Source organism: Amphibalanus amphitrite, unplaced genomic scaffold (assembly GCF_019059575.1).
Source record: "Amphibalanus amphitrite isolate SeventyFive unplaced genomic scaffold, NRLGWU_Aamphi_draft 000805F_arrow, whole genome shotgun sequence".
In the NCBI taxonomy this organism is placed as follows: Eukaryota; Metazoa; Arthropoda; class Thecostraca; order Balanomorpha; family Balanidae; genus Amphibalanus; species Amphibalanus amphitrite.
In genome coordinates this window covers 55,484-81,759 of record NW_024882299.1, presented here as the reverse complement: position 1 = coordinate 81,759, position 26,276 = coordinate 55,484, and the positions used below count along the sequence as shown (strand labels likewise).

General features: G+C 49.2%; 1 protein-coding gene and 1 long non-coding RNA gene across 5 annotated transcripts in view; both read right to left on the bottom strand.

Moving 5' to 3' along the window:
- LOC122366420 (vang-like protein 1) overlaps positions 1 to 26,276 on the bottom strand; it is a 91,438-nt gene that overhangs the window by 32,627 nt on the left and 32,535 nt on the right. The window contains exons 2-3 of one of the 2 annotated variants that reach the window (XM_043338666.1): positions 20,931 to 21,112; positions 17,769 to 18,687 (exon numbers count right to left, since the gene is read on the bottom strand). In XM_043338666.1, the coding sequence (XP_043194601.1) occupies positions 17,769 to 18,687; positions 20,931 to 21,091 (1,080 nt within the window). In that variant the 5' untranslated portion in view covers positions 21,092 to 21,112. Of the gene's footprint in view, positions 1 to 17,768; positions 18,691 to 20,930; positions 21,113 to 26,276 lie in introns of both variants that reach the window. The other variant, XM_043338665.1, reaches the window with a different exon arrangement.
- On the bottom strand, positions 4,874 to 8,039 carry LOC122366422. 3 transcript variants are annotated; one of them, XR_006253887.1, is made up of 4 exons: positions 8,030 to 8,039; positions 7,858 to 7,941; positions 6,449 to 6,570; positions 4,874 to 5,718 (listed from the first exon to the last, which is right to left on the bottom strand). It is a non-coding gene; the product is annotated as an uncharacterized LOC122366422 (long non-coding RNA). The 3 variants fall into 3 exon arrangements; XR_006253886.1 differs by lacking the exon at positions 8,030 to 8,039 and adding an exon at positions 8,004 to 8,020; XR_006253885.1 differs by having other exon boundaries at positions 7,858 to 8,034.

The following is a 26,276-nucleotide window of genomic DNA, read 5'->3' as shown; positions in this document are numbered from 1 at the left end:
CCTATAGGCAGTCATCACCTAGCCTGGTGGAAGAGATTTCATGGGCTGGATCGAGGAGCAAAATACCATGGTGCCTCAGACATATGGCGGCCCATTTTTGAGTGGATCTCAGCAGAGCAACTCACGATCCAAACAAACCGACCGTGACCGGATGGACGCTGTTTACGACCGACCCTGTCCTCAGTGCTGCCAAGAAAACGGCTCAGAGCTTCCACCGAATCGGCCCATCATGGAGCCGAGCCTCCGGCGAAATAGTCTGCCACTGGACCGAGCCCCGCCCGAAATGGTCTGCCACCGGTCCGAGTCCCGCCCGGAATGGTCACATTGGATGCCGTTCGCGGAGCTAGCCTGGCGACTCGAAATGAAAACAGTTCCAGGACAGGACGAAATGATTGCAGCATCTCGACTACCGAGAACGGAGCCGCATGGGTTTCTGAAAAGACCCCGTTTGATGGAGCTTTTATTCGCTAGCAGCTTCAGTCGAATATATGTGCGATGTGCCAGGGTAAATGCATTAAGCTCTCAGATCTGTGACATAAATCAATCATTCTAGATGAATTAATGGAACTTCCTTTGGCATATAAAACGAGACAGCCCTGTAGTCAATCATCTAAATTTAATCGTATTGGTCACAACCAGGAATTACGTGCAACAGCTAACTATCAATACCCTTCCAGGGTTGTATACCAATCAAGTCGATTGAATTGATTGATTTGATTCAGCGCGTATTTTGAGTTGATTGGATTGAGTCGATTGACTTTTCGAGATGACTGGTTGACTGACTCGTTTGACTTTAGCGACTGGTTGACTGATTTGATTCCCGAAAATTAGAGTGACTCGTATGATTGAGTCGATTGAATGGAAAGTTGAAATAAGTTTTAGTTGACGAAATATAATGACACCAATTGATGACATCAAAGATCACAAAACTACACTGAAAACTGCTTGTCATCACAACTGCAATATGGAGTAGATGGCCAAATAAAGAACAGGGCTGTTGTTGTTGTTCTGGGTTAGGGCGTAAAGAACAGGGCCTAAACATGAACAGCCAACTTTGACTTTCAACTGCAATAACTGCTCCAATCCTGTGATAGAACCTGGCGATGCACCTACCTACCTTTCTGCACTCAGCAGGATTTTTTTTTTTTTAATCCAGATGATAAAGTGCAAGGCCATATATACTAATAAAGTGTGATTAATTACTAATTCACATCCAGGGCTGGTGGGAGGGGAAGGACTCTGTTGAGTGGGTGTGGAGGTGACAGGTCGCGCTGCAGCGCTGTTCTGACTCAGCTTCTGATTGTTCAGCGCAGAGATGTCTCCTCGTGAGTCTGATTTGGCGTGAGATGTTACTGTTGGTGGGTGGTGTTGAGAGGTGCCTTCCTGAGGGGTGGCATCTTCCCGCATCAGCTGCCTATCCCTGTCTATGGGAGGGTACGTGGGGCGGGGCCGCGTGCCAACTTGCCCCTCTGATCCAGGGTTGGTGGGAGGGGGAGGGCGGGGCCATTTGCCAACTTGCCCCTCTGATCCAGAGTTGGTGGGAGGGGGAGGACCGGGAAGTAGTGGCCATTCTTCTTCCCTTGACCTGCTCTGGTTGGTCCTCTGGTGGGTCCTCGCCTGCATCTCCTCTACTTTGCTCATCCAGACTGGGCAGTTTTTGTCCGTCACTGGATGGGCACCTTGGCAGGCAGCGCAGTGAGGAGGAGCGTTGCATCCCTGTGAGTCATGTTCCCCGGCACATCTCTTGCACCTCTGTGCACGAGCCCTGCATGTCTTTTGGCCATGACCATAGCGCAAGCATCGTGTGCATCGGCGCGGCAGACGGGTGCATGGGCGGATCTCATACCGCATGTATGCTGCATAGAAGTGGGTGGGCATCTCTGTCAGACTGAACCTGAGTTTCAGGAGAGGACTTGGTCGAGAGGTTTTGGAGGGGAGTCGAGTGACGCTGGTCACAGACTGCCTCTCGCTTTCCTTGAGGATGGTTTCCACAGACTCATGTGTTAGTTCAGGGGCGAAGACTATCCCCTCCACCTGGTTCAAGTTGTCAGCTGGGATGACTCTGATTTGTTGGTCCCCAAATTGGGTCCAGCTCATGAGTACCTCTGTTTGGTGGAAGTTGCTGGTTTTGAAAAGCAAAGCCCCACTGCGGAGGATCTTTACCTGAACCTGCGTGACTGCCTGACCGAGCAGTGAGTATAGTTCATCCCTGGTCTTATAGGGACTCACATGCCGAAAGGTTCCAGAGTTGGGTCCTTCAAGCCTTGCAAGTAGGAAGGCTGGCCCTCCTGGTACTATGTTCCTTCCTAAGGAGGCTGTGCATGCCTCAGCTCTTTCTCTGTTTTGTGGCATTTTCTACTCTGCCACAGATGCCACAAATGGATTTAAGCAGAATGGTAGATGGATATGAAAGCTTCAACAAGGAGTCACACTCAGAAATGTCTGTGCAGCGATAGGAATAGTACCTAGGTACCTGAATGTAATTGGCTCAATAGGTCTAGTGATGAGGAGAAAATGGAGTAGGAAGAATACACAGCTTTGGATGGAGATTGCAGTAAATTGGAGAGATGTTGAGCACCGAGAGCAGGATGATGGGAGGGGACACAGAAGTGTCACCGGAAATACGTGAACTGGCCTCAAAACACCAACACACGACACAGCTTGGATGGAGATTGCAGCAAATTGGAGAGATGTTGAGCACCGAGAGCAGAAACCAGCGATAGGAGTGCAGGATGGTGGGAGGGGACACAGAAGTGTCACCGGAAATACGTGAACTGGCCTCAACACACCAACACACGAAAATATTCAGAAAGAGGGGAGAGATGGAATTTCGTAGCTGAATAAGAGGGTCTAATTATCAAAATAGTGAAGGAAATGTACTGCGCAGAACCGAGAAAGCTTACCCGTAAGAAGAAACAATTTTGGAATGCAAATCAAGATGGCCGACAGGAGTTCGCCGGCCGCCGGGCCAAGCGCCGGGCGAAAACCGCGAAATGCCACTGATAAACCAAAGAAATTTGTGAGACGAATAGCCAGAAGATTTCAAGTAATAAAAAGGAGAGTGAAGCTCGTCCACCTTGAACTCGCTATCAAAATTAGCGAAAAAGATCAACAACCCTAACCGCGTCAGCGTCCTCGCCGAATAAATATCTGAAACCCCTACAAAAATAACTGAAACAAAAGCGCCGTTTTCGTCTCGCTAATTACGTTTACATTAATAGCTAATTTGCTGCATTGTTTAATTTGCAGCAGAACGTTTGTTGATCCTTTTCTTCTGAGAGCCTAGGCATAACATATTTCATTTTCCTTAAAATATTTTACCGAATATTATTAAGTGGTTTTATTTCAATTGAAATAATAATTAAAACGAAATTGGTGTTGTACAACCCACAGTGTATATAAATACAGTGTCGGCAAATGAGCCTGGTCACGTGACCGGCGGACTCGCTGTTTTTCGAGGGATCCGCACGTGCGGTTGTGGCGGGGGCACCACCCGGTAACTGTGGTGCCGACTCGCTCTCGGCCCCCATAGGGATACAATGGGACCTACTTTTTGATTAGCTCTCCTGACTAAACTAGGACGAATTTTTCAAAGATACAACTAGCACCACATGCAGTCGTGTGTAAGCTTTCTAACGGTACCAAAAATATATTTTTATCGGCAAAATTGAATAAGTACAGGCCCATTTTAGGTTCGATTCGCGCTTATGACGGAAGAGAAGCCACCACTAATTATAAATACAACGAACAAGTGTTGAAAACCGGAGTATAAATGCAGTTTTGAATTACATTAAAGCCATTTTCAGTCACTGCAACCGATGAGTGGAAGTGATCGGTGTATTAGGTCACCCGTTACCGTTAGGTATTACTTTTTAACTACCTACCAACAACACCCATAGGTATTGTTCTGATCTATTCCAGACAACAAACTAAGGTTTTGTGTTGAACTGTGCCAGAAAGAGCAGTTAGATCAAATATGGATACGAAGGTAAATAGGACTATACGAGCATCCATGTTGATACGTTTATGCTGGAGCTAGTAGTTGATAGGTGTTCCGTTCTATTGATGCGGGCAAACAACGAATCGGGGTTGTCATGGGCGAATCTGTAGGTATAATTGTGTCTTGTATGAAACATGCACGGTATCTGCAAATACTAGAATGCTGCTGCTAAGCTGAAAGAAGGCTCAGCCGGACTTTTATACTATGAACCGGCCATGTTTAGTTTATGCCGGGCTCGAGGGTGCAGTGTTCGTCACGGGCCAGCCAACCCACAGAACACAGCCCATCCCAAGCGGGGCCCATGGGCGCCGAACCCAGCCCAGCTCAGGCCCATTGAATTTCACACGCTTTTGAGGCTTTTATGGCGGTCGCCGGAATAGGCAAATGGTAGATCAACTCTTCAAAAATTGTTTCAATATCTACTTCGCTGGGAGGAAATGAGCTTTGATTGTCAAAAAATGCAAAACTTTGCATTTGTTACAGGCACAACATCCGAAATGCAACGTGTGCTTACAGTTGTACGCCCGTCCTTAACATGGTTGTCATGAAAGTTGGGGGAGGGGGGAGGCGGCCGCACGTTGAGGGGTCACAGTCCGGTATTTTGACGCCCCCCCCCCCTTTACCGCCTGAACGGGAACCTTCACTCCATCCCGTCCTCTGTATTAACCGCCTTTAAGCCCGCCCGATGACCCTGCCGTTTTCAAAGCCAACCTGAGCTGAGCAAGATAATTCGGTGTAAACGTCGACAACTGCAGTGAGTTGTGTGCAGTCCCGGTGTTCCGCTACAACATTATTGCACCTCTCGTTTTCGCCATCATCGACGCCGTGCACTTCCGAAACATGGATGCTCCGGGACAGTTTGAAACAAGTAGATGTCCTACACGGACGCTTTGCACATCCAGTGTCTATACATATTTCCATATTTCAAACAAATCGAGCAGAAAATATTATAACGAAACAGTGGCGTACAGCGTACAGCGTGCAGCGGGGATATCTGAACAATGCACCATACATGACGAAGAGCCAGCAGACCCTGGTGCAGCTCAAGACGGCGGTCGTTGATACCACTCTTGTGCCCGCGCCCAATGCGCGCCAACGTTGGCGGGGGGGGGGGGGGAGCAGTGAGTCATTCAATACGTTGAGCTACTTTGAACATGTTCCATAGCGGCCTGACAGTAGCAAATGTGTGTTGGCTAGCTGCGCAACTGAGTAAATTTTCACACAATTTTACTTCCTTTGATTTGCAAATCCTTTTATCTGGTAAACATGCTTTAATTAAGTAGAATGATAATGAAGTGATTCAGTTTTTGGAAACGTTTCAGAACAAAACATATTAAAACAATGTCTCATACGTATTATCAGAATAACAACAAAGACCGCCGGCCATCGGTCATGAACACCGTTCACCTGTCACTATCACTGCCAGTGGAAACGCACACACACACGCGCGCACACGGACACACACGTCAGCCGCAGTCAGTTACAGGTAAGTTCCCAGAGGCCTCTCCGACGGCGGCCGGCCGGCTCCCAGAGGCTGCTCCGACAGCGGCTGGCCGTGGCTCCCAGGGACTGCTCCGACGGCGCGGCGGCTGTCGCTACCAGGGGCTGCTCCGACGGCGCCTGGCGCGCCGCTCGCAGATCCTCCTTGGAGTTCTAGCGCGCTGATGGTGGCTGTGTGATCCGCTTTCCCTTTCTGAGCTTGGTGTAGCACAGGCGACCTGCAACCACATCACAAAAACTGAGTTTGTGAATTTGAATCAACTTTGAACTGAACCACAACTATTATGTTTTTTTATGAAGATTTACCAAACCAACAATTTCAACTTCCACACTGCGCTGACAGGTATACACATAATACACAAATAAAGGCTAAAACCGTTTTTTCCACTTCTTCCACTTGTCATCAATACATTTTGCCCAAGATATGAGTGTGCAACAAGTAATACATATGACTAGCCTGCTGCATCGCTTTGATGGCTTCGTGCAAAATGTAAACCTAAAAATTTCGCTCTTTCTGATTTATGGCACATCACTTTTATGCCAATTTATTAACTTTTTGGAAGGTGGCATTGTCCCTTTAACACAGGCAAGCCCTTGCCGAGCCCGGCATATGCCCGGCCTCCTCGAGCTTAGGCCCGGCAAAAGTCCGGCGGGTCCGATTTTAAGCCCGACACCGGGGCCCTGTTTCACCGGTGATAGCAGCACGATGCTTTTACACGTGTCAAATTGGGTTTCCATGGAGACATGAACAGGCCCATTGCTCCAACACTACCACAAGTGTGACGTCAGCTCGCGCAATTTGATAGCAGCGTGGTAGCAGCGTCCCGTGAAACACCGCCCGGGCCCGTAGGCTCAAGACTTGCATCATTACTATGCATATACTGGTATGGTAAGCAACCTGGCATATGAGTTGGACTCAAACAATGAAGTTAAGTGGCTAGTGCTTACCGGAAATGAGCAATCTGGTACCCGATGTCCCGTTGTACTGGAAGAGTGTTGGGATGCAGCTGCCCTCCTCAAAATGACAGGAACAGAGCTGGGAAGTGCTCCTGGGAACTGCATCTGCACGTCTGTAAATGACAGATGCAACAAATGTAACAACTGGCATACTGTTCTTGCATGTGGACTTTTACATACAAAATGCCTTGTGTTTAGAGGTAAGATATTGACTCAGACAGCACAGCCACAGCTTCTAAACAAGATGGTATCACTGACACTGTATCATGTTATTTTGGCTCCAGAATCCAGAATCAGAAGGTTGACATCCTCACCTAGCAATCAAAATGTAGTTAATTGGCTTTATATCAATGTGAGGTGCTAAGAGTGAACAATTATGATTATTTACAATGCTTCAGAACATGGTCAAACCTTAACTAACCCAACCTACAGTGGTTCGCTAGCAACATTCGTAGCACGTCTTTTTTGTACATAGTAACTGGAATATATGCTAGGTAAGAGTACCTACATCTTTTCTCTTTTTTTGTTAAAGAGGTATGCATTTGGCCTGTAGCCTATAACACACCTCTTCAACCAAAAATATTTTCCTTACCCATCCCAACACATCCCTTAGAGCTGCCTGCGGCATTACACTCAACGGATTACCAGGTCAAAGCATTACCTTCATTAGGTAACTTGTGGTAAACATGATAAGCTTTTAATGGATTTCATGTTCTCTTTCCTGTAATTAGTTTTATGCAATGGATTTGATTTGTTATGCTCATTATGATCAGCACAAAAATAAAACCTTTATATAAATAATATTTTCTGTATTTTAATAAAAGAAGAACTATATTTGGTAGTAGTAAAGCAGGCGTCACACTTCTTTTTGCAACCAAGGAGAGGTGCTGTAGGTTAGGTTGTAGGTTCTAAGTTGTAGGTACCTAGGTTGTAGAGTTTAGGTTGTAGGTATGGCTAGGTCAGGTTTAGTTAGGTTTGTTTTGGCTTGGTTCAATTAGAAAGCATCTCTGGGTATAGCACCTCTCCTTCATTGCAAAAAGTAGTGTGACGCCTGCTTTACAACTACCCAATATTCTATAGAAAATATTGTTTGACGCGGAAGCTTGCATTGATTAATCATGTTGTAAAATTCAAACCCATTGGCTGTTAGCAGCATGCCAATGCTGATTAGCTGACGATGACATGGCTGCATTCCTCAGCAAATTCCTCAAGAAGGCACTTTTCAGGACGAGAAATGGAATCTTTGCCTATGGTGATCATTGGGCTGTAAAAGCTCCTGGTTTGTGCTTGTCATTACATAACATTTATTACATTTATCATTACTACATAATGTATTGCATTTATCAATACAGCTAACAAGGACACATCTGGATCTTACCAAGGACACATCTGGATCTTACCTGACAGCCCTCACCCAAGCGACCCTCATCTTCTCCTCTCTTGGAAACCTCCTAAATGTACCTACATCTTGCAGCAACACAAAACTGAATCAGAGTAAGAGCTCTGCAATCTGCAATAAAATACTAGGCAGGTCACAGCAAAATACAAGAGAAAAGATTGAAAATCTGATACAAGCTTAAAATCAAGGCCCTATATACCAGGTAGGGTCGTCCGGCGATTCTACCTTTTCGTGACGTCAGCTCGTGACGTCATTTGGAGTCAAGTCTCGAAGCCCCGTTCAATCCCCATGTAAATGAGTGATTTTCGAAGCACTGTAGAATGAAGTCTGCACAAGATATATCAAACTTAAGTATCTTGTCTGAAAGAGCAGACATTTTTCTGCAAGTTATCTATTACGTGTTTTTCGCTAAATCTTTTGCTTTTTTCACAAAAGCGTAAAATGTCCCCCCATGTCTCCGCAGCCTCCCTGCCGCCGGCCGCCGCGCGGTCGCGGTAGTGTAGTGGTTAGCGTGCCCGCGCAGTATTCCAAAGGTCCCGAGTTCGAATCTATGCGGTGCGGAACTTTAATTGCAATTCCAAGCTGAATATACGCACATCCATAATAAATTATTATTCGTATAGCTAAACTGTCACCAAGCTATCCATATAAATTGACTTCACCCAAAATATCGGCAAGATTCTATTAAAATATAAATTCAAATATGGCGGCTTGGACTGCCGCGTGCGTTAGGCTCCGCCCATAGCTCCGCCCACATGCGTGACGTCATTCGTGTTAGTGGACACGCAGAGAGATAGGGGACGACATGGGCCTGCTTAAAATTGTATAAGATTTGGAGCAAGCAGTTTGTTGACGCCATCAAATGTATCAACCGCGCAGTATTTGTCATCAAATTTTGGTGCCGAGTCAAGGTCAAATGTCACGTGACATTTGGCCGACAGTTGTGTACAACCGATTTATTTTATGATGATCTACCATACTACATGATAATCAATGACGTCATCTTACCAAAAAATCAAAAGACGAAGAATAATGATTTATAAAAGCTTAGCATACTTCTTGGCAAAACGTTTTCTTTGTTTTTTCGCAGTCGCACCAACGGCTTTTAATTTTCCTTGTTCTTCTTCCTTTGTCCTTAACTTATCCTGTAGTTCCAGAGTCCCTGTCCTTTCCATTTCCTTGTTGGTACTGTTGGTAGCCAGTGACACATCTAGGCAGGTAAGTAGGTACCTACCTACCTGCTTTCCTGCTGTCTTCATAAAGCATACCTAATGAAGTTGTCAAATTTATAGCACATTTTCAACACTTTCATATCAATATGGTGTCAGTGTGGCATGTAACCTAGCTAGGTTCATTATGTTCAGGGTTCAATTCAGAAGAGCTCCGCATAACTCACATAAGAGACAGACGGGGGCTTTACATGGGGTAGATGGCCTGATGACTTAGCTGGAATATGGCCAAAATTAAATTGACAACTTTTAGGTGAAAGGTGGTGATTTGGGTTAAGGGGCGTTTGTTGAAGTCAACTACTGGGTTATTTTGCACCCATTAAATGAAACTTCTGCTCCAATTCTACCCATTGAACCTCAATATCATGATCCACCTGTCCATCACTAGGTATCCTTCCTTATTACATAGAAACTTTGAATGGCATGGCAATTTATAATTTTAAATGACAATATTTTTGTTTCTTCTGTAGGTAGGTAGGTAGGTAGGTTTACTGTATGCCTGGCCTATTCAAATACATTAGCCAGAGGGGTGTGGTAATAACTGGTGTAAGCAAATTGACCACGGTCAAAAATGCATTACCAGAATGCACTTAAGCCAACATTTTGGGATGGTCTCGTTCCTAAGTCGGCTAAGAGCTTCGGTCCAGAAAATAAATTTATCGTTGGCATACAGTAAAATACATACCAAACTCGGCCGGTGATAAATTTTCAAGACCTCAGTCCTTACTGATTTTTGAACTCGGCCTTCGGCCTCGTTCAAAAATCCAGTAAGGACCTCGGTCTTGAAAATTTATTTACACCGGCCTCGTTCAGTATTATATAACACCAGACTGCTATGGACACTTTTCCAAGTTGGTGGGGCAAAAAACCTAATGTATATCTTGGTTTGAGTCGTTTGATTGAGTTGATTGATTCCTTTCATTGTCGCGTTTGAGTCGATTGAATCAATTCCCGAAAACTGCTCTGACTTGATTGATTTGATTGGTTTCCCAAATTTGTCGTGATTGAATTGATTGCTATTGATTGAGTCGTATACAACCCTGTACCCTTCAGTAATAATCTACTAGAGCAAAAATTAAATTCCAACTCAACCGTTTGTTACGATTTTAAGACGGCGGAATAATTCGTCTACAAACTAGCTCCTCGCCATTGGGTAATTCAGGAGCGGCAATAAAACCACTCATTCTGACCGTAACTCCGCCTTCAACGGTCTGGGTCTGACAGACCAGAATACTCATTGCAACCAATATCGCCCTACGTTTTCAACTCGGCTTCTATGAGCAGGCCTTTGTGAAGATCTTAAATTAGAACTGTGGCCTGATCACACAACGCGTAGGAGAAGTGCCCACATTGGTCCAGGACATGCCGTTACGTCGGAAGAGGTGGAGGAAAGGGGACGGGTTGTCATTCTAAGGACACTATTTGACGACTCCACTCTTATTCTTCTACGTATGATGGTCATTCGTAAATGAATATAAAAAGGTTAAATTGACCCCTTGCCCTAAATCTACAATCTTACCTCAACGCCACCTTACGTTTACCGGTGCGTATGAAAGTGAAGGTAAATGGAGAAGTTGGACACATAATAGAGGGAAGATGTGGATTGTGGAATGTTGAACGCGCAGAGATATGAAATGTGAACAGAGGAAAACGACAAACCAAACCAGTGACAAAGGCGAGCTAGCATTACGTAAAAGGCGAGATGAAATACGTCCTTGATACTTACGCCCAAGCTTACGCCGTTATATTGTAAAGCAAGGTTTAATTTATACCGTAATGAGAAAATGCTGGGTGCCCGGCATTGGCACCTGGCAAACAACGATTCCACAAAAAAGCCACGAGTTCAATTAGAAGCCCGGAACACCCGAGATATCCGACCCGAACAAGCCCAGCCCGATACTCACGACCAACAGCCCCCTCCCCACAAAAAAATATCCGCGAAGTCTAATTAAAGGAGCCTTCTCGCTGGGAGCCACCCTATTCCAGTCTGGACTATTTGAGATAGTGGTTTGGAGCGTTCATCTACACACTTGACCAATACATCATCTCCTTGGCGTCAGGCTCACACGGCACCTGAATAGAAGAAAAACAGCCTCGGCACAATGGCTGCCACGGCTAGGGTCGTGCTTACACAATCGATAAGTTAATTATCAGTTTTCAAGAGACTTATAACTACTAACCCATGAGCACCTGTCTGGTGGGCGTAAAAGAACAATAACAAGCTACTTATTGCGCACAGCTATCGAGGAACAAATCAACCGTACATACAACAAAGACTCCCAAGCTACGAATGGTTCACGCAAAATAAACTGAATAACTATATATCAGCAATTCCGACAGAAATACGTTTAAAATGTTCGGCTGGTCACAGAGGCGGATCCAGCTCAGAGTTTTTTTTTGGGGGGGCAAACCATAACAATCTATCGATTCTTTCCATGCATCGTCCATAGGCGTAATGTTAAAATTATGCTGTTTGGGGGGGGGGGGCAAATGCCCATTTTGCCCCACCCCCTGGATCCGCCACTGGCTGGTCAGAAGCATGCAGTTTCGCCGGAATCTGATCCCTTCAACAGGGACATTCCTAACAGGCTTAACGTTTGAATCTTTGGGCGGTAATCCGCGCAATATCCAAAAACGACAACAGAACACGCCCCAATGTAAGCCTTGTAATAAGGAGCCATCACCATCAGAATTTGACGCTCATTGGTGGCGGTAGCATGCAAATTTAGCACGTAATGTATCCATAGCAACAGTGATTGTGTGATGAGTGAGGGCTGTTCGAGCGACGTGAGTCTGACACCATCTCACTGACGACTGAATGCTTAAACTCTGCCTATCAATGATCGGCCAGCGACCAGCGGCATAGCCTAACATCGGATAGATCAAAGCAAAATATTCAGTTATTCCGTAGCGCGCATCACTATCTGACCAATAAACGATTCTTGGTAGCTCAACTGAAAAGTGTTGATCGCCCTGCCGTGACCAATTCTGCCGATAAACTGGTCATTGATCGAGCACATGCAGCGAATTACTCAAATAACCTCCAAAACGCCACCTGAACGTATGCCAGAGCTCGGTATCAATCACTTGTCGACCGCAGTGGTACCAATCAACGCAGTCATCAGCTAGCTAGCGCAGCCAATCCGTCAGAGCTCTGCCGAGCTGTCGCAGCCAGTCGCGCGACCAGCTGCGGGCTGTCGTGGCCACCCCTGCACGGGCCCCAGTCGCACTACGCGGCTACCCACACGAGGAAAGTCCTCAACCGGCCTGCGCCGACAGACAGACAGACAGACAGACGGACAATGGTCAGTGGCACGCCATCCGACTCGGGCGGACCGAATCCAGAGGACTGTGTGCAGACAGGGCGCCCACAGACCCGGTATGTGCAATGCATGCAACAGTACGGCGACGGCGGTATCGGCTGCATATAGTAGGAAAACAGTGTTGAAACGACACGATATGAATTCGGGGTCGATAGTGAACTTTTGATGCCTGATGGGAATTCTACACCTACGAGCTAGAAATAATAAAGGCAAAGAGCCTACTTATTATTTCAAACGGCGGAGGGAAAATATGACTGCAAGAAGTGTATTGGCCTCTTCCGCCGTATGTAAATAAAATTCATTTTATTTTCAAAAATTGTAATGGAGGGCCAGGGTCCCGGGTGCCCACTAAGCGAAGCTTTTTACGAATTATGATCCATTACCTGATGCGACAGATCACTGACCTGTCAACACAAAATGTGTATCGCTCAGTTCTTATTACTTTGGCAATGCAGGCGTGTTTTTCATTCGCTTAACTTTTTATTTTATTTTCATACTGAGGGTTGAACGAGTCCATCAAAAAGACGCGTTCTTTATGCCTCTGTTCTGGGAGGACTCCCTTCCGCTGCTGTAGCCGTTGGTTCGCCATTTCTCCAGACCAGTAGCCGCGCCGGTCACTCTATTGTCCCCCTTTATCAAACCGCCGTGGCATTTCTCCTGGCCAGTAGCAGTCCGGTCACTCTACTGTCACCCCTGTATCAGCCGCCGCGGCGAACCGAGCCGATGACAGGCGATCGATCAGAGGCGGGCCGGCGACGCCGTCCAGTTTTTGGGACTGCTCTGACCGCGGAGTGGCCGCCGACAGTCCGTGAAGGCACGTCTGACCGGCGAGCGGGCCACGCCGTGACTGGACGGGGTTCGACGGAGTGGCTGGCCGAACCGACGCGGCTCCTGGGCTCAGATCAATGAGTCGGGGCCATTCAACCCAATCAGGAGGATTTTACGCGAAGAAATGTTTCGCGTAATCCGGGGGCATGGTCCATTTCAGGCCCCAAACAGCCGCAGTAAAGCCTCGTCTCAGGCGCTCTGTCTCAGTCTGCTCTCAGTTTATTCTCGGAGAGCTGACGCAGCTCGTTATGATGATTGGAGTTTTGACTTCACGGTCATCGGCGCCCATGAGGCTACTGCAGCTATTCACTCCACCGCACGATGTTTTGTGTTGTGGTCCCCCTCTAATCCAACCGTCACAGCTCGCCGCTCCCCTCCCCGCTACCACAACAGCCGCTCGCCTTCTGTCCTTCCTCCCGAACAAAAACTCGTCGTCTTCAGCCCGCTCTCCATTATACGCGGCCGCCCACGTGACCGCCGGACGGCTCTCAGCACTGTGTCACGTGACCGGTGGCCGTGGGAAGTCGTGACGGCCCGGTTGGCCAGCTGGCGGCGCTCGGCTGGGCGCCGGTCGGCTCGTTACGAACGGGGCAGGCGGGAGTCCGGGCGGGCGGTTCAGTGCTTGACTCACCGTCCAAAGTTTACCGCCCACCGCCCGCCGCCCTGGGTCGCGTCGGTGCCGTCCATTGCTCCCTTCCACCTCCCGCCGTCGTCGCTGTCCACTCCCATCCCCCTCCCGTCCACCACCCGCGGGTGGGCGTGTCGAGCAGCGCAGCGGTTCGTTACCGGCAGAGATCTCCGGCCTCCGTGCCGTATCATGCAGAGCACTGTGCCGAGCTGAGCCGGCTGTCGGACCGGTATGTCCAAATGAGGCCGCCGATCAGCTGGGCGCAGCACGTCCCAGTGAGCACTCGGCTGCTCTGCCTACCGCAGAGCACAGCGGCCCGCTGACACATCAGCAGACTTCCAGTGCACTGTTTGAGCAGCCAGCATAGTCAGGCTCATGATGAAGGACAGGAACTATGGCTCCGAGCTAGCGGCGTGCCACCGTCAACAGCTCAGCCCAACAGATTGGGACAACTCAGTACCTATGCCTGTCAGTTCCGTAGAAATTGACGTGCTCAGCACTCGACGTTTTAATGGCTGACAGCCCTCTGCCACTGCGTGACGCTCCATCGCTCTTTGACGGCGGCAGGTCCGTGGAGCGGGACTGAGGACGCGAGCACTAAACGCAGCCTCATTCCGCGCGCGGTCGGCCATAAAAACCCAACAGCCCGCTCCCCACCTCCCCGGGGAGAGGGGTGGAGGAGGGAGAGAGGGTGGGAGACGCCGCGCGACGGCTGCCCAGTCAGCTCCCCTGAGGCACAACTTGGCACGAGCGGACGGCCCGGGCCTGATACAGCGCTATCACTTCCGGACAGACAGGCAGTGGACGGAGGGGGGACGGGGTCGGCTGGCCAGTGGCCACCTATTACTGATCATTGGCCATCTGACCACTGGGCGTTGACCGGCAATGGCCACCGACTATCGACCACCAAGCTGACCACCGTCAACCAACCACTAACCACCGGTAATCTATCATTTCCCATCGCATCGGATATTGACCACTGACCACCGAGCACTGACCATCCACCATCTGTCTGCACTTGCCACACCCAACACATCGGCTACTGATCTCTGATCAGTGGCCAACCGGCTACTGATCTCTGATCAGTGGCCAACGACCATCGACCACCGGTCACTGATCACAGGCCACCGGCCTTTGACCACTGCTGACACACCAAATGTGCTCCAATGGGTGTTCAACCCCGCCCTCCTTTCAAGTTTCATTGTACTCAACGACGGCCGATTCTGGCAAAACGATACGACACAACTGATGTTAAAGGGACCCTCCCACCTTCAAAAAAGTTTATGAATTGGCATGAAAGTGATGTCGCTCGGTTCAGAAAGAGCGAAAACGAATATCTACCAAATTTCACCGAAAAATATTCACCGGTTTTCAAGATATTAGACTTTTACTTTTGTTTACTTTTTTGGGATCTCCGCTGTTTCTAGCGACTTTATTTTAGAAGTGCGGCGTTTGCGGCAGATGTTGCGCGCAAATAGCATATACCACCACGTGCTACAAAACGTTTTAGTCAAACATTTAAAAATCGTTAGATATCTGCGTTGACGTCACACATTCAGAGGGGTATTCCTAAGCATTAGCCCCTCTGAATCAAAATGCTGCAATTTTGAAATTCAATATTTCCGATTTAAGGCATTTCTCGATGTTGTGAGTGCCGAAACCGGTAATTGTGAGCCAGGGACCCCATTTTGGCTATCTCAACTCAAATCTAATGTTAAGGTGGGAGGGTCCCTTTAACCCGCTGCACCGCCTTATCTATCAGCCGGACCATGAATCGCAGTACATATAGAGCTCAGGGACAGTCTCTGCTATGGCCAATAACCACCTTGTTGGGAGACTGAAGTGACTGAGAGCACATGTCGCTACCTGATATGGTGGCGAGAGCTCGTCTGACACTGTGTCGCCTGTCGCTTCTCCGTTGCTTGTCGCCACTCTGTCGACCCCGTTTGAAACAGTGTGGCGAGGTCTCTGGAGTCTTGGTGAAAGATTTGGAGCACCGCTAGACGCCGTCTATCGGGCCACCCCAGCAAGTAGACCGGATGCTCGCCCGGGCGGCGGCATCCCTGTGATCCGCGAGCGTGTCCCGCATACGGCCTCAAATCGGGGCACCCACGGGAATACATGGCCTAAGTCGGACCGGCTGAGCCGCGGGTCATGTCACGCTGGAGACGACATGTCTCAACTGTCACGGCACGGAGCCGCCGACAGTCCGGCGAGGACGCCCGTCCTGTCATATCATGGCACGCCACGCTATAAGGGAGTCCCTCGTGACGGTGGTTCACTGGTAAAACGGGACGGAATTCACGAACATGGCGTCCTTTTCCAACTGTGGCGGACTTTATTGGTGGTTTTACGGTAAGTCGTGGTCTTGTAAATGACTACGACGCTCATGAAGAACCGTATGTGGATTGTAAAGCAGCAGAACTGAAGGATTCAAAGTCGTACTTTTCCATTTAACAATTTGAATATTGACGATAAGAATCGACGATATGCATGGCCAATGTGTTATGAACATTTGTAATAGCTTTTAAATGGGGCTACACCCAACCCTTTCTTTGACATCCAGCATATCGACCGCCACTCCATTCATTACGGCTCCAAATGGAGCAGGGGTCGGGCACCGAATGCCTGCAGCTTATGAACGTCGTGCAGTGTGCACTTTGCGGGCGGCGCTAACGGGCACACCCGGCACAGGGCGCGGGGCAGCGCTCACCTGCACCGGCGGGGGTCGGGCGGCGGGCCACGCACAGAAGCCGGCCGGCCGCCGCCCGCGCCGGCTCCGATTACTTGGACCGTGATCACTATCCGGCGTCCCGCTCCATTAATCATTGCCACTATCGGGAGATGAATCGGACCGAACCGGGACGGGGCTCGGTCGCTGCTCAGCCGGCCCCGCGCCGGTGAGTTTTTGTGGGTCCCGCGGAGAGGGCAACACACACACGGGAGGCGGGAGGTCAGCGGCGACTTTGATCGTAGGCCAGGGCCGAGAGGGGAGCGATAGATGTCTAATTGGATCACCGCTCCCCGAGTGTGACCACGAATGAAACCGCGCGGTGACTTAATGACAGCGGTATCGAAGGTATGACAACACACGTGCGATTGACGAGGCAATTTGAGTTGTCAAACAGTCGGTCAGGAAACGATTACAGCAGTCAAGCAGCATGATTGATGACAATTAATATTGAAGCGTACATAAGCTTGCTGAAGACTGAGCTAAGCCTTGTAACAATTTGTCATCGCCAATTTCGGACAGGCGAAATTAATACTACTGGAGCAGCCGGTGATGGTTTGCGGTCATTTCATGCAGGAATCTAAATCATTCCCTCGCACGAACCATGACAAGTAGTGACTTTCCATTTCACAGTACACCGCTCATTAATTTACTGGTAATCGATAACTTTCAAAGTCGTCGAATTGTTGTGCTTGTCGATGTTCAGTATTGTGTCAAACGTAGAATTTCCATCAACAACATGCTACCGTGTAGATGGAGGGTCCGTTAACCGATCATGAAAATACATTATGACTGAGTCATGCGAATAGTAGCAAGAAAGAAATGAGGATAAACGCTGGTGGAATTGTACGTTCAACGTAACTAAGCTGTGCACTTGTTTCCATCTCACGCGATTCTGTTTTAAAAATCGAAGCAACTACCCTCCCCACAACCGACAGATGTATTTTTCTGGTTGAGAATAGCATTCAATTATCGCCTTTAGCCGTTTTTTTTTCTGATGACAATTAGCCTGACATTCCCTCCAGAACTATTTTCTAGGTCTTTGAATCACCGTATCCCTCAGACACAAAATAACGCCTTGATCATTACAGTACTACATCCCTGAAAAGTCTTGACATCACCCGTCACCCGACCCTCGGTCCCCTTGTAGGTATCATCCGACCCCGTCCTCACCTGGAGTGTCGAACCGGCCGTCGAGCCGTCCACGTCGTAGTACTTGTAGCTGGTGACGCTGCTGGCCTTCCTGGACGCCTTGGTGGGCAGCCGCTCCAGGTACGGGTTATACACCGGAAACTCTGTGTAGTAGCGCTCCAGTACATGCGCCGCCGCTCGCTGGATGCTCAGCCGACCTAGCGGGTACAGGCGCGACTCGCCATCCGGACTGCGCACCACGCGCACAGCGTACTGCGGCTGCGCGTGGCGCAGCTCGAGCAGCAGCACGGCCAGGTAGTGGATCCACAGCAGCGCGTCCACCAGCGAGCTGGCGAACACGAGGATGGTGTAGTAGCGCAGCGCCTCGCGCTCCTCCAGAACCCGCACAAAGAAGAACAGCCAGTAGCTGAACGTGAACACAAACACCAGTACGAGCACGATGGCGCGGAACGTGAAGATGCGCGGCATGGTGGCGCGCGGCGCACGCACAAACACTGCCCACGTGCCCGCCAACAGGATGAGTAGTTTGAACGCGAACGCGATCAGCATACCGTCACACTCTGCGCCACACTGCAACTGTGCCTGCTTCAGTCCGAGTAGGCTAGTCTTGGGTATTACCACCATGGCGACGGGCGATAGGAACGCGAAGAGACTGACGATGCCGGCCAGGGTGGTGCCCAGGTAGCGCTGGCACTGGAAGCTCAGCGTCTGCTCCGGCGCCTTCTGGAACCGTCCGAAGTCGTCGACAGATGTGGAGACGTCGGACGTGTTCCCTGTGATGGCGGTGGCATTGTCGGCCCACGAGTCCTGCGGCAGGATCTGCACCTCGATCACGTCCTGGGCCGATTGCGCGTGAGTCGGCTCGGAGAACATGTTGACCACGGTGGAGACGGGGGTGCCGCCCGAGCCGGGGCCGTCGAACGACTCCTCCAGCCGACTGCTGCTGGTCACAGAGAAGGGCATGGGTCAGGGGCAGCAGTCACAGAGGCAGAAGGGCGAGAGGCACCGGTTATACCTATTAACGGTGCGGGTCGGATACCGGGAGCAGAGACATTACAGGTCAGAGACAGAGGCAGTAGACGGATCGGGTTAGCTACCACTCACAGAAACAGTACGGATTATAGACGCAGGTCATAGAGATAGTCCGGTACAAACGCCGGGCATAGACATTACAGGTCAGACACTGGTAACCGGTCACAGACGGCATAAGTGCGAGACTGGTTGCAGTGGCGGTACGGGTCAAATGCTTGTCATGGGGGTGGCAACTGGCACCGGTCGCGTCGCGTCGGGTGCGGGAACAAGGAAGCAGTCGGCAGTGAAGCAGCAGAGGCGGTAATTAAATATTCTCCAAGTCATGGAGGGGTGCATTACATTCAAAGTCCAATCATTTACAGAAGACATCTTTCTCCGTTATAAATCGTGTAGTGCAAAGCAAGTGACGTGGACACAGACTCTCCATCATAATTACAGATGCTTATGTTGTAGAGAAAATCACTCAGCTTGTACATGAAAAACGGTGACAAGCTTGCGATAGGAATAAGACAACCATGAGCAATTAAGGAACACAAATTTCCACAGACAACACAACGTGCTTATTTCGTCAAATCTCAGTCAGTTTCACCCTCAATATCCCGCAACATAACTCCTCAGCTCAGACAGTATGGCCACAGGTACACGGAATCCGACCAGTCATCCGCGGCCCGCGCAGGGCGGAAGTGGGCACATCATTGCGATTGGTCGCACCGGGATTGGAGCACAAATTAGGTAATTGTTCGTGTGATGAGTTCGCTGCCTAACGCTCAGCGGTCCGGCGACCCGCGCATTTGTACGTGTTATATTCTGGGAGTGAACAGCGTGACACAGCGGTCTCTGCAATGACACGCAAGGAGCAACTGCATTAATGTGCAGCGGCAAGCAAATTAAGAATCAAGACAATTACAGACGGCGCAGTGGCTTCAAGTTAACTGCACAAAAGACAGTTATGGGTTCCTTCTGTTGTTTAAAATGCATTAGAGCCTAAGATAAAAATGATGAAATTTTCGGATAAAATTGAAATATGGTGTACACAGTGACCAGCTAATTCGAGTCAATCGAATGCGACGCTGCTGCCCGTCGCCATTCGACTAATGTCGAAATGGGCAAACCCAGGCCGACTCTTTTGTTGTGTAACGCAGGAAGCCGTTTCGCTGATTCACGACACGATCGTAGAGAAAGATTCGGTTTTATTAAGACCGAATACCAGCTACCGAGCACCAGCGACTGCCAGCGGTCAGAAGGGCTCTAAATCTTCATGATCAACGATCACTGATCGTTCGTGGGAGGCCTGCGATTGTAACATGTAGCCACCTTTGGGAAGTTTTCACAAATCTCACCGCTGCTGCTCTGGCTTATTATCAAACTTTGGGCTCTTGGTCCCAGGAACGGAGCAAATAAACAGCATTCCGCGATATCCTCAGCAGGAGGAATTCCGAACTTTTCTCACAACGCTGCCAAAGTTCTGTCATCTATCCTCGCGCTCAGCTCCCAACCTCATCCGCTGGATGCGGCTGACGGGAAACATCATAAATCATTTACCGTATCGCTTCTCGCCACCCAAACCTCAGCCTTCCGCCTTCATCCTCTATCCCCCATCCCCCGCCGCTCCCCATTCTCGCAGTTTCGCTGTTCCGCTTTGAGATCGCAGGCTGAGATCATCAGTCTGTTGCTAGGCGTTGTGTTATGAGACTGACACGAGACTACTCCCCGCATCACGGAATGATAAGCGCTTCATGTATAGCGGCATGTCCGCTGTGCAGAACAGGTTTGTGAGTGGATTTAAATTGTCACTTTCGCCGACATAAAACTTTTTTGGTGAGCCTGTTTATGACAGCGTCAAAGCGGTGAGTTTAGTGTATGTCCATGAGTCACGCCTTTGCTCGAATCTAGATATTTTAGGAGACACTGACGCATTATCTTCACGAGATGCCTGATAAGTGTAAGTGTTTAGGTAAAATTCAGTCAAAGTTTTGTCAGTGCCTTTCGTTAAAAATGCGTTTTGTTTACCCTGGCGACGGGGAAATGTCACGTTTTAAACAGCCGCGCTATATCCGGTTACCAATATCATTAGACCAAGCGGACCGCATATACAAGGACACATGGGTGCTAACTATACACACAGACAGACACACCCAGGTGGTGACTCACTGGTTCATCTGTCTGGAGAGCGAGCTGTGCTGGGGCAGCTTGCCGTTGGCTCGCGGCCCCGTCTTGTTGCGCTCGACGGTGGCCGAGCGCAGTGTGCCGCCCCCTCCGCTCGGCTCCATCCCCGCCCACGGGCCCGTGTCGGCGTGCAGGATACCCAGCATTCAGACATCGGCTGCCGCCGCCTGCGGACACACAGAAATATTAGGTGAGTCGTCATAATGCTAGTGCCAATGGGAACGCGAACAGCTTTGGGCTTTAGGCGAAATTATTGTAGCACAAACAACACTTGGATGTTTGGCAAACACATTTACTAAAGCATGAAGATATTGAGCATGCATGAATGCATGATGCAAACACTCACTCATGAACAGGTTGGCATTACACATTACACAACCACAAATTTGTGGTTGTGGTAGGTAGGAAATCAAATAGCACAACGGTAAAGGTCATCACCGGCAAGAAATCATCACACATCGGACAGTAAACCTCCCGAGACACCGCACCGAGCGATCCACATCTTCATCCGCATCCTCACTGTCAGCGCTGACAGCAAGCGGTACCTGATGACGGCAGTGCCGCTTCCTCAATGAGGCTGGCGTGACTGTGCGCTCACGTTCCCACACCAACACACCCCTGGGAATTCCAGTTTCCAGGCCGATTCGACCCAAACGGAACCCAGCAAAGCTCCGTTGCTGGTGGCGGCCTCATCCTTCGGCAGATATTTTATGTCGAGGACTTGGACACGTGAGGTGGCAGATTCCCTCTAGATCCATTGGACACGATGCTCTTCAACAAGTTCATAGCAAGAGACGGCCAGCCACCCAAAGAGCGACCTTCGCCGACAGTTTACCGGTGGGACGCAAAAATCCGCATTCAGAAGGCATGGCGTCACGGCTCTCAGTGGACCTTCACGGCCACTCGACGTAGTGGTGGCCGTGGCACCAGACTTGTGATCAGCTCAGTTGAGCCGGCTCAAAAATCAGCTCAGCTCATGAGCCGGCTCAACATTTTGCCAAATTGTTGAGCTGTGAGCTGAGCCGGATCAGTAATGCATTGAGCTGAGCTGCTGTCTGAGCTGAGCTGAATGAGCTTGAGCTGAGCTGAGCTGAATGAGCTTGAGCTGAGCTGAGCTGAGCTGAGCTGAGCTGAGCGAGCTGAGCTGAGCTGATTGAGCTGAGCGAGCTGAGCTGAGCTGAGCTGAGCTGAGCTGAGCTGAGCTGAGCTGATTGAGCTGAGCTGAGCTGATTGAGCTGAGCTGAGCTGAGCTGAGCTGATTGAGCTGAGCTGATTTAGCTGAGCTGAGCTGATCCAGTTCTAATTCTTTTCAGTTCATGCTTGGAAATTAACTCAGGATTTGATGCTTCAGCTATGAGCTAGCTATGGAGTGAGCAATTACACTGCCTTCGTGATCGCACTTAAAAATATCAAAACTCTAAAGAAATTAATATTAATCACTAATCAAGCTTAATTTATTTCATCCATATTGCATGGAAATTGGAAGACCAGGGTCTTGGCCAATTTACAGGCTAATACAGCCAGTCTCAAGTTTCAAGTCTGACTGCAAGATGAATACCTACTGTCAGGCTTTGATGCTTCGCCTTGACACTCTGCTCCGCAATGTACAATTCAGCATTCTTCACTTTGTTATTCAAGCAGTTATTTAAATTAATTTTATCAAAAAGGGTTCTTACCTCTGCATAAAATATTTACAATTAGGAATTAGCAAATAATGTTCCTCTTCGTTGGTTGAATGTGGGCTAAGCAACCATATCCTATTGAAAGTGGGGTGGGGCAGAGGCGCTAACTGGAACTCTCACCTTCTGATGTCCATAATATGGGAAAAGCTCCCTTATTCACACACCGACTATGAATTCTAATGGTGTTGACATTGCCTTGGTTGAGATCAGGGTGGTGTTGGTTTCACTGATAACAGCGCGCTGCTATCACACGTGTCAAATGGGGTTTCCATGGAGATATAAACAAACTCTTATCTCCAAGTTCCAACACTACCCCAAAATGTAACGTCAGCTCCTGGCAGGGTGCCAAGAGCGGATGGCGGCGTGGGCGTGCTGCTCTCGGCCGTGAAACACCGCCTAGTTGAGATCAAGGCCGTATATTAGGGTTGAGATGATTCCATGGCGTTTTTTTTCGTCTAGCAGATTTTCGTCCGCAGATTTTCGTCCGACTTTTCTTCGTCTGGCATTTTTTCGTCTGTACATTTTTTCGTCTGTAAACTTTTTCGTCCAGACTTTTTTCGTTCGTATATTTTGAACTTACCTATATGTTATGTTAACATCGCGGGTGCACACTCTGATAACATGTGATAACACTGCCAAGAACAGTCCATTTCATGTAACTATAGTCTGAGTCCAAGTAGACGCAGCTTCGTAACATGTTACGAAGGCACCAAAACTGCTTCGTAAATGTTCAAATGGTTGCTAAATTCGAATTCAGCTCCAAAAACTTGCCTAGAAACATGTAAAACTCGAAAAAGTGAATCGAGGTCATCAAAGGTCAATGACTTGACCTGACCTTCCGGTGACCTTGACACCCACCCTAATGCATGGGAGCAACATCATACATATGTTTGAACGCTTGAAACCACAAAAAGACTGCTAACGCGCGGCTAATGCGAGCCGACATACGCCGAATCGCGATTCCGGCCAAACATGGTCTCGAAAAGTAGATCACAGGTCAAAGGTCATTAGGGTCAGGGTCATGAAATTTTCAGGATAGGTGTAAAATTGATTATCGCGAGGGTACTGAAAGTTTCGTCGCGATCGGCCGCTTTTTACGCGAGTTATTCGCGAAAAACCCCCCCTATACGGGCGAGGGTTAAGCATGTCCGATTTAAAAAGAACGACTGAACGATCTAAGCGTGAATTTAACTGAGCGGAAACTGAGCTGAGCTGAATTGAGCGGAAACTGAGCTGAGCTGAACGGGAACTGAGTTGAGCTGAGCTGAGCTGAGCGGAAACTGAGCTGAGCTGAGCGGAAACTGAGCTCAGCGGAAACTGAGCTGAGCTGAGCTGAGCGGAAACTGAGCTGAGCTGAGCTGAGCGGAAACTGAGCTGACCTGAGCTGAGCGGAAACTGAGCTGAGCTGAGCTGAGCGTGAGCGGAGCACAGCCGGTTTGAGCGGAGCGTGAGCTGAGCTGAGCCGTGTTAAACTGAGCGGGAGCTGAGCGGGAGCGGATAAAACGGAGTTGAGCTGAGCGAGCTCACTTTTTTCTTGAGCTGTCACAAGTCTGCGTGGCACAGGTCGGTGACACGGTGTCGGCAGGTCCGGCGGAGAGCAAGGGCGCGGAGGGTTGGTGCTGGACATGGCTTTAGCCACTCAAGGCAGAGGAAATAACTCCGTTAATCGTTATAGCGGATGGTAAACACAGAGACTGAACGTTACGCCCATGTCTTTTCACACTACAGTGCCTGCATGGTGATTGGACGGAATGGAATATCAAAAATCCCTTTCAACTTCAAATGCAAACTACACAGTTAATTAGCATTTCGGAAACATAGCACAATAGGCATGAATAATCAGGATCCTGATATAACGTTAAACGGGCAATCAATCAAAAATCGTCACCCAATAATATGCTGACGCTATAGGCTTACGCCAAACTCCGAAGCCAGACAGACGAATTGCAGCGGTGACCAGCCTCGGTAGTCGACCGTAGTTTGTACCGGCGTGAGCCACGGTTCCCAGCCCGGGAGGGACTATGTTTGGACATGGTTAGACACGGAACGACGCAACGGACCGCTCGGCAAGGGACGGTGGCGTGGGTCGGCTGATGATAAGGAAGCCGGACTCCGACGCTCCGACGCCAGTGGGCTGTAAGGTGCACCGAGTGGCGAGCGGGGCTCAGGGGCCGAAAAGCGGTGTCGTTTTTGGAGCGAGCCGCACGATTTTGCTCACGGGCTGAGCCGTGGCGTGCGCCCTAATCGGCCGGTCTTCATCCGACTAGTCGTGACCGAAGAAGTGACGCCACTTCTAGGTACCGTTTCGTCTGCCGGCCGCAGACTCAACGTATTTTTACATTCATTTATGATAATGCATTTTGAGGGCATGCTTACAAATGCACAATCAAAATGCGGACCTCAAGTGGCTGTGATTGGGAGTGACATTAAAAATATCTCAGACTTCGTGCAAGTTTGGACGGAGGAAAATATGCAAAACATGATGCACCAGCCGGAGCTATAATTCACGTGTTCAACGTCCGACAAATCAGGTATGAAATAAACTGAACATAAACATGCCAGCCCCAGAGCATCAAGTTCATCATTGTGTTGGCGTTCGTATGGGCCGTGTAGCACTACAATGGCCTCTCCAATGCGCTGCACCGTCTAATTGCAGTGGCATAGGGCGGCGTACAGCGCCTTATCAGAACCCATCATCGTGACTGAGTGGCACGACTCGTAGTTTGCTCCTCACGGTGTATTGGACACGACACGGTGACAATGGGTGTGTATCTGACACCCTGGGGTCATGACACCGAGAGAGCGATATTTTTACATCCGTGACATCAGGACGAGACAGACAGGCCCGCAGCACATGTATGAACCCTTCAGATAGTTTGTATTCGTTATAACATAGTTGTCTGGTCAATAACATTAGATGAGGTCATAAGGTATGCACTATGCAATAATTACAGGCATCTTTTGGGAATCCCGCGTCCCAGGAATCTGCGCGGTGCACAAGGTATAGATGTTATCTGAACATCGCGGCACAACGCTGAGGCGTGCCGTCAGAGGCCGTCCATAAGAAACCGTAATCGGATCTTTGGGAGCCATCAACATGAATGAAGAAGCCATATAGCAGCGGACGCTAAAGATCAGAAGTAAAAAAGACAGGTTCATTTGTTTCGAAACTGGCGTATAGCGTAAGCGACAAAGTTACCATGACAGGTCAGGCGAGCGGGCGACCACCAAGTAGGTATCCCCATATAGTGATTAGTGATAGTGATATTGCAATGAACGTCAGCTAAGCTGAACGCGAACTTCTGGAAGCTGGGTCGCATTGCGTTGCCACATTTTTTATACCTAAGCCTCGATGACTCATATTGAGCTCACCAGATTCCGTGCGAGAAATTGCTAACCAGCTCACAGCGACATCTGAAAGCTATGACTCTATCCCCTGTCTCGCCCGGCTTTCGAGGATTGCTGCTGAGACAGTCCCAGCGCCGACTCCCGGTGCCGTCTGCCACTACTATCGCCATATTGGTCCTGGTGGGACTCAGAGCGAAGTCCTGATCACCGCCAGGGGAGCGGATTTCCAGCTGTTGCCCCGAGCTAGTGCGTCGTTGGGAAAGCTGGAGCGGAGCTGGAAACGGAGCTAGGATGCCTGATG